Genomic DNA, 8,379 nt, shown 5'->3' on the forward strand with positions numbered 1-8,379 from the left:
TAACTTTATTCATGCTTGGATTTTCATGAAAATTTACATAAAAAAAAGTTAAACCAGAACCTGAGTAGCAACTTAGACCAAGTAATGTAGCAAGGAAGCTCTCCCCGAAAACGTCGAACGGAACTCCAAACACTAAACCCAACTTTTCCTCTCTTCTACCCCTTTTTTGGATTTTTTTTTTTTTACGTTTTCCTACTGTTTTTTTTCTTGTTTTTTTTTTTCTGGTTTCTTCTTCCGTTCCTTTTCGTTTCTTTGGCTTTCTTTTCTTTCTTTTTTCTTTTTGTCCCCCCCCTCCTCTTTTTGTATTGTGTGCATGTGTGTGTTATATATAATTAGTGTATGTCTGTGTTTGTGTCATGTGTGTGTGTTTGTGTTACAGGAAAATTGGCAGATAATGGAGGAGAGGTTTTGTTAAAGTGGGACTTGTGGGGTGGTTTGGGTAGTTTAGGTTTCTTTTTTTTTTTTTTTTAATTATTATTATTATTATTTTAATTATTATTATTAATAAAATAAAAAAGATTAAAAACTAATAAAATATAATATAAGCTAATAACTAGTCTTAGGAATATGATTAATAAAAATTAATATCACAACATTCTTTATTAAAAGTTGAAAGAAGAAAACAAATATAATTTAGAAGTTTTTTTGTTTCTAAAAAAATAAAAGATAAAAATAAAAATAAATAAACAATAAAATAAAAACTTATTTAAAATGTGGTTTTCTTTTTTTTTTTTTAGTTTTCAAAATTTTTAACAAACCTCAAAGAATAAGATAAATTTAAAATGCCTAAAATAAATTAAAAAATTAATTGAACATTAAAATGGTATAAAACATTAGATTTGGGTCAAAAATTAGGTGCTTACAGAGCTCCTATAAATTTTGGTCGGGTAGTGTGTTTGGGAAGAATTTCTTATTGGCGTAGAGAGCCTGTTAATAATTTAGTGCATGTAGATACTAGTGCTATGTCTCTTATTCATAGATCTGCCCCGCCTTTACATCTGGTAGATTTGTGATTTTTGAAGACTAGGGACAAAGAAAGAAGGGCAAGTCTTTCAATCATTGTTTCAAATAAGAGGAGATGCCTTTCATTTCTAAATAAGTGAAAATTGATTCACCAGTGCAGATTAAAGAAGATGAAAACAGATACTGAGAGCTTGTAAAGTTTTAAACTAGTAGTAGTTTTTTGTTCTGTTTGTAGAAATTCATTAAGAAACATTCTTAGGCTTGAGCATAGTTTGAATTACTGTTTGAATTGTTGTCCTGACACCTAAATTAAATACTTATAAGCTTTTATTCAATAGCATTTTTTTTTTTTAATTCAATAGCATTTAAGTTCATTTTCACTCGAAAACAATATAATGCAAGAAACATCTTGTTATCGATAATACAATGAATTGCTGATTGGCAAGTATGAGCCCTGCGCCAAACGGACCAAGTTTTGTATTCAAGTAGAGAAAGGTAGAGGGATGGACTCATCATCCCGAGTTTCAAATCCTATAGTTGACTCAAAGGTTTGATTCCAGACAAATCTCTCGTTCATAATAAAAAGAAATTGCACCAGGATATTCATTCCATTCTTAATTCAACAAGGCATTTGATCAATACATGGCAAGATTTTTATATTAAAAAAATTGCATCATTCATAAATAACTGCAAGTTAAATTTTCTACGCTATACTTCCTTTTAAGACATAACATATTTGATTAAATGAGGTAAAAACATGACTATTTTTCTCTCTTTTGGCCTAATTTATTCTGTTCTCATAACATTTTAGTGCAGCTTAGCATCTGCCATGCTCCAGGCGTTTAGAGTCTCAATAGTGATTGCCTCCTTAGCATTGTTAAAGGCAAATAAATGTGCTTTATCAGATACCGCCAACGTTGGATAGACCCTTGATGTAATGCATGTTTTTCCTCCGGCACCAAAACTTTCCACCACCGAGTTATCAATCTGGAAATAAAGCCAAATTATGAAATTTGAAAAATAAATTTAACAAAGAATACGAGGGAATTTGATTCAATACATATTTGAGAAAAAAGAGAGCTTACCAAACTTCTTAGAGACAATTTCTTGTCTGTTAAATCTACATCCACATATCCAGCAAATGATGGTTTGTACATGGTCGTTTCATTCTTTAAGCTTGACCTGGTGACACAAAAGTCTTTCTTAAACTTTGTTCGGCAAATAATGTTACATAAATTGTGACGGAGGAAGTAGCTCATAACAGGAGTGCAATGAGAGAACAAATAAAATGAATGAACAAACCTTGAGGCATCGGAGCACATGAGAACCTTGTATTTATCTTGGTTCTTGAAAACTCGGAAGAAAACAGGTGTGTACTCTTCCAAGTTTTTAGAAGCCAAAGTTAGGAGCCCAAAAGGTCCAAGGCCACCTTGGACTGTCGAGCCCTTCATGGCACACACATCTTGCGCGTAAAGATCTGCCCAACTAGGATCAAATCGCTCAGCCTTGTCCAAGCTAGCGAATGAGAAAATCACTTCAACATCAGCCTGTGCAACTGTGATTCCTTTGATTTCAACTTTTTCTCCCTTGTTCAACTTGCGATTGCTTAGTTGAACCTTTTTACCTCGTAGAGTTTCTAATTCCTCAACTGGCCATTGAACTAATTGTTTTCCACTAGTATCAAGCCATAGTTTGCGAGGGATAGGGTGGATTCCGGCCCATCCTTTCCTCACATCATCATCAACAGTATCCGATTCATTAGCCCAACCCAACAAAATCCTTCGGTTCTTGCCACTGTCAAAGAATGTCTTGGATGCATAATAATTACCATAGTCGAGTCTCAATCCTTTCCAGCCATCGATAGAAGTTTTATCCGGAATGTACCTATCTTTTTTGGTGTCATAGGTACCAACTGTGTAGTACTCAAACCTTGTAACATCAAGGCTAACCTTAAGAACATGCTTAACATTTTCGCCATTGTATGATGTGTCCAAACCATCTTTATGTTTCAATGACACTGGAAAAAAATCAGGACATTCCCAGTTTCCAGTGTTGGTGGCCGAGTGAAGCGGGTGTTTGGCTTTAGTCCATTTCATGAAGTCCTTACTTCTATACATTATTGCCTTTCCCCTATGATTTGTCACACTCCCAACCAAGATTCTCCAATGACCATCTCGGCCCATCCAAGCTGTTGTTGGATCGCGAAACTGAGTTTTGTTGATGCCAATATCAGCAACGATCAATGGGTTCTTATCAGGCTTGATCCACTTACGGAGGTATGGGTCAGACATGTTAGCCGGGATTGCATAGTTTTGGACTTGTGTCCTATTAGCATCTACGATTCCAGTGTAGAGGATAACGGGCTTGTTGCCTGGCAAGACCGTGGCTGACCCAGACCATGTACCATACTTGTCGAATACTTTGGACGGGTAAATCGCAGGCTCAAGAGGGATCCAATTGATCAAGTCTTTTGAGACTGAATGAGCCCAAACTATGTTGCCCCATGTTGCACCCTTTGGGTTGTACTGGTAGAATAGATGGTAAACTCCATTATAATACATTGGACCTGTTAAGACCAAAAATGAAAAGAGGAAATATTACTATAAGTAAACAAACTTTAATTATGGCTAGTATTAGAAGTTAGAACCCAAAAAAATGTATTTGTAAAATAAATTTTCTGACTCACCATTTGGATCTGTTGTTTGTTTGAAGCATCGGGAAGAAACCATGAAAAAAAGAAGAAGAAAAAATTGAGATTGATTAGCCAAAGCACAATTAAATGCAATTGAATTTATATACTTATAGCAAGAAGTTAAAACTTAACTGTAGAATGTTAAAAATAAAAATTTGAGGGGAGCTAGCATATAAACAAAGAGTACATGATCATCCAACTTAATAAATATTTAAATGAATAATGAATGCACATATTTGAAGTTTTTTTGGATGAATTTTTACACAGTCACTGAACAAATTACAGATCAATCTAGGAAATGTAAAAAAGATTAGTGGTCTTTTTCTAGCTTTCAACATAGAAATCTACCCTATTTTTTGTAAGTTTTTGAAGGGAATTAAATCATGCAAGCCCCACAACCCCTTCTCCCAAGGAAAAAAAGGAAAAAAGTTGTAGTCCATTATATATGTAAATATAATCTCAACTTATAATACTACAATAATATCTGACCATATTCATAGTGAACTATTTATAAATATATAATAGCTTTCTTAATATATATATATATGATATCACAGAAATTACTAGATTCACGTAAACTCGTAGATAGACTTCTCAATTCGCTTCTAATTAATAAATTTAAAATCTGAATCCGTCGAACCAAGACACAAAACAAGTCCAAAGAGAAAAATCAAATGAAGACAAAGGAAGAGCATAAATTTGATAATCAAAGACTTTTCTACTAGTTGCCAATGTTGTCCATAGATATTTGGACTTTTCTTTATTCCTTAAAAATATTTTTTTAAGAAAAAAAAGAAAAAAAAAAGGTCGTTTTCTGGTTCTTTTTTTTTCTCTTTCTCATGACAGTAACAACAGTATTATAAATGTTATGGTTATATTACTTTAAAAAAAAAAAAAAAATATATATATATATACAGACTGGATTGTCATTTGTCAAGAGAACAAATGAAATCTGAAGGATAGTCATTTATGTTTTTTAATTTAAACTTCCTTTTCATCTTTACGTCATATGTTTTGGCTCTGTATATTTTTCAACTTTTGGACCTTTTAGCTTCTGTATCACTTCATACATATTCACATGTTCTATATAATTGAGAAAAAATGATTGGCTCAGATTCTACCACCAACCCACGTACCCCACCTGGTTTTGCGGGGTGGGTGGGTGGAGTTGACGATACTATTAATAATACTATAAAACTCAATACTACTATATTTAAATATTCAATGGGAGTATTATATAAAGCTATCACATGACACATGCATTAAGTCCATTTTCTCACGCTTGCCTCAAATTGACCATATCTTAGCTGTCTCTAAATATATCATAAACCTTTTCTACGTAAAATATATGAGTTAAAATATGAATTGAATTATTGGTGTAAAAATATTTATATAACTACATCACTTATCATATAATAGCAAATTTTTATAATAATTAATATTATATAGTAATTATTAACTTGATAAAAAGGATATAATTAATTGACTGGCTTAACTAGCACATGTTAAAATTTACTAATTATGCAAGAAAAGTTAATCTTTTTTTTTCTGGTATAGTGAAAACTTTTATAATGTCATTGTACATAACGTATAGTCCTGTTAATATTATACATATAAACAGTTTATCTTATCGACATTTCTACCAATTCACATGAAAGATATTGGTTTGCCATAGCATAAAACAGGTCATTTGTTTCCCATTTTAAGATAAAGATTTTTTTTTTCAACATATTAAGATAAGATCACCTGTGAAAACTTTTTCCTCATTATAATTAATTAAATATTCCATTTTTGGTTTGAGAAAAAAGTGATCATATATCACAAATCTTTTGTATTCAATGCAAAACATATATACGTATCACTTTTCTTTGCTTTTCAACAAAAGAAACAGTTTTGTCTATATCTTAAGGTACAATTTATTAATTTTTATTCGTCGTTGAATGACATACCATGACTTTTGTTTTTCCAGCACATTACTATTTGGTCATTTTTCTATCAAATTAGATTAAAAATTACAAACTGAAAACAATAATTATTATTATGTAAGAAGAAAATAACAGGCTGGCTCCTCATTTTGACTAAGTTGATGTGAACAATCAAACTATTTGAATTTTGATTAATATTTAAATTTTTGTTTCATCGAATCGATATGAGAAAAAGTTGCAACATATTATTTTTTAAATAAATAAATAAATATTTTAATTGTGAAAAATAAATTAATCTAATTTAATTTAACTTCAAAGACGGAGGGAGTGAGATGAGATAAATATTTTCAAATCTTCACTTCTTGTATATATAGACGGAACGGCAACATTTATTAATTAATTATTACTATTAATATGTGAATCTACTCGTCATGGGCTACATGTAGTTTAATTAACTCAAAAGCTGTCAGAGTTTTTTTATTATTATTATAGTAGCAAATTAAAATAAATGAACATTTCCAGCCAACTAATTAACCAATTATCAGCTGGCAATAATTTATTGAATAAACAAAAATCTGGTTATTCATTGATCCCAAAAGCTGAAATTTAGCTGAAAGATTTATTTGAAAGTAATGAATTTAATTACGACTATCATAGCCTAAAGTTGCATGAGAAGAAAAACAAATCGTAAAAACATCACAAGAAAATGTATTGTTTTCACCCTAAACTATACATGAAATTGCTGAAACACATCCAAACTTTAGGATGGTACTATTGCCTTTGGACCAATTAAAAACAGTATTTTTGTCAACCTTAGTGTCTACGTGGCACATACGTGTGCCTATGTGAACCTTCAGTGTGTTAATTTACCGATGTGCCACGTATGTGCTACGTAGGTACTAAGGTTGTCAAAACTACGATTTTAATTAGTCCAGAGGTAATAGAACCCTCCTAAAGTTCGAGTGTGTCTCAACAATTTCGTGTATAATTCAGGGTAAAAACAGATCATTTTTGCAAAAAAAAAAAAAAAAAAATATGTAGATACTTTTAAAGCCAAGAAGAAGCTCTTTCAAAACCTTTTTTACTTTTCTTTGAGTTCAGAACTCACAACGTCTAAATCTTATATCTGAGACAGAAACAAAGACATGAAAAAAACGTACCGTTGATCCAGTTTTTAGGAGGTTGAAAATGGTAACCAGTTCTGTGAACTTTGTTGACATCAACAGGACTAGTAGATTGCAAATGCATATAAACTTTGTGAGAAGCATCAACATGTACTACTCCATTATTGTTGAAAACAACTATGAAAAAACACAATAAAAGAATTGGCAAAGTCCAAAGAGAAGAAGACTTCATCTTTAATTGTTTTTTGAGTTAAAAGAGAGAAAGAAAGAGAATTGATAGGAAAAAGAAGGAAGGGTGTGAAGAGTATTTATAGAGAAAATAAAAGCTCATAGAGATGAATGGATAAATTATAAAATGACTCAAATTTATTACATGTTCAATAAATAGTACATAGGAGTAAACGTTGAATATTAGTTAAAATGTTTTAGTCAGAAGTGTAGCATATTGTGCTGAATTCAGACTATCAAAATTAACCGAGTTAATACATGAGTGTGTCTATAGTCTCAAATGGATCACTAAAATACGGGTCACAACTCATTATGCGAGCTGCTTAATTTTGACAATGTTCTAATTGTCTATTTGATCTTTTATAAATTTTTACAACAACATACCTAATATATTCTCACCAAATGGGGTCTAAGGAGGATAAGTATGTGCAGTCCATACCACTACGTCAAATGTGAGATAGAGGTTGTTTCCGATCTTTTATAAATTTTTACTACTTAATAAAAAAAATAATATTATGACTATATATGACATATATTTTTTTGGCAAATATTTTGTGAAAACTTCTTGTGAGTCAATTTGAACTGTATTTGCACAAAATTTGATGAATCGAGAAATGAATGAACTAATAAATAGGAGGGAGTCAATAACCCTCTCAAACTTAAACAAATTAGTTAGATTATATTTTTATAAGCTAATTTTATCATAGCTATTTTTAATTACTCCTAATAAACAGACTGCGGGGTCATTTAGAAAATTCTCCGATGTTTCTCTTTATCATATCAAATTTAATTTTGAAAATATTAAATTTTAATTTTTCTTTCACATTACTTTCCTCCTTTTGTTTACCGTTTTTTCTTCCACATGGCTTTGGCCATTTGTTACGTACCTTTCTTATGCAAGTTAGACTTGGACTTTTTAAAGTTTTATTTTGTACTCCCTCCAATCCAATTCATTTTACTTGTCCTCAGTGACTTGACACATACTTTAATTAAGAGCTTATTTTAATGAATTAATTATATTAAAATTCTAAGTTGACTATTATTATTTTATGCATGCAGTTAATACTAAAAGTAGAAAAAAACGACATAATTTTCTTAAATTCATAAATTAGACAATTAAAATGTAATTGAGGGAGTATATTTTTTTTTCTCCGAACATGTTACTGTCATTGGATCAAGGATTGTTACATTTAATTTTTTTATTTTTTTTTATTTTTTATTTTGCCAACTGAGGCATTTTATACTCCTTTGTTCCCATTTTGGTTATCAGGACACGGTTTCTACTCTTCTGGTAAAAATAGTAGTAGTAATTAGGAGATTAATTTGACCTAATCTACTTTTATTATACGTTTAATCGTCTTTGAACACATTAATCTACTTTAATAAATAAGGAGATTTATCTTTATTGGCTATACTTTCTCTGTTTTTTGACCAGACACACCAGGTG

General features: G+C 30.8%; 1 protein-coding gene across 1 annotated transcript; it reads right to left on the reverse strand.

Annotated features, from left to right (window-relative positions):
* Window positions 1–1,539: 1,539 nt before the first annotated feature.
* On the reverse strand, window positions 1,540–6,991 carry LOC107843684 (beta-fructofuranosidase, insoluble isoenzyme 1). Its single transcript, XM_016688054.2, has 5 exons — window positions 6,741–6,991; window positions 3,650–3,658; window positions 2,266–3,529; window positions 2,049–2,145; window positions 1,540–1,950 (listed from the first exon to the last, which is right to left on the reverse strand). The coding sequence occupies exons 1-5, from the start codon at window positions 6,934–6,936 to the stop codon at window positions 1,771–1,773; spliced, it is 1,746 nt and encodes a 581-aa protein (XP_016543540.1). The 5' UTR covers window positions 6,937–6,991; the 3' UTR covers window positions 1,540–1,770.
* Window positions 6,992–8,379: the final 1,388 nt, after the last annotated feature.

The sequence above is a fragment of the Capsicum annuum genome, chromosome 10, assembly GCF_002878395.1.
Source record: "Capsicum annuum cultivar UCD-10X-F1 chromosome 10, UCD10Xv1.1, whole genome shotgun sequence".
NCBI classification, from domain to species: Eukaryota; Viridiplantae; Streptophyta; class Magnoliopsida; order Solanales; family Solanaceae; genus Capsicum; species Capsicum annuum.

Excerpts from the sequence above, each read along its gene's own strand:
- LOC107843684 (XM_016688054.2), bottom strand. The coding sequence starts at position 6,936 with ATGAAGTCTTCTTCTCTTTGGACTTTGCCAATTCTTTTATTGTGTTTT. Across the intron at positions 2,146-2,265 it reads ATGTGCTCCGATGCCTCAAG|GTCAAGCTTAAAGAATGAAA; the intron begins GTTTGTTCATTC and ends TTGTGTCACCAG. Across the intron at positions 1,951-2,048 it reads AATTGTCTCTAAGAAGTTTG|ATTGATAACTCGGTGGTGGA; the intron begins GTAAGCTCTCTT and ends CTTTATTTCCAG.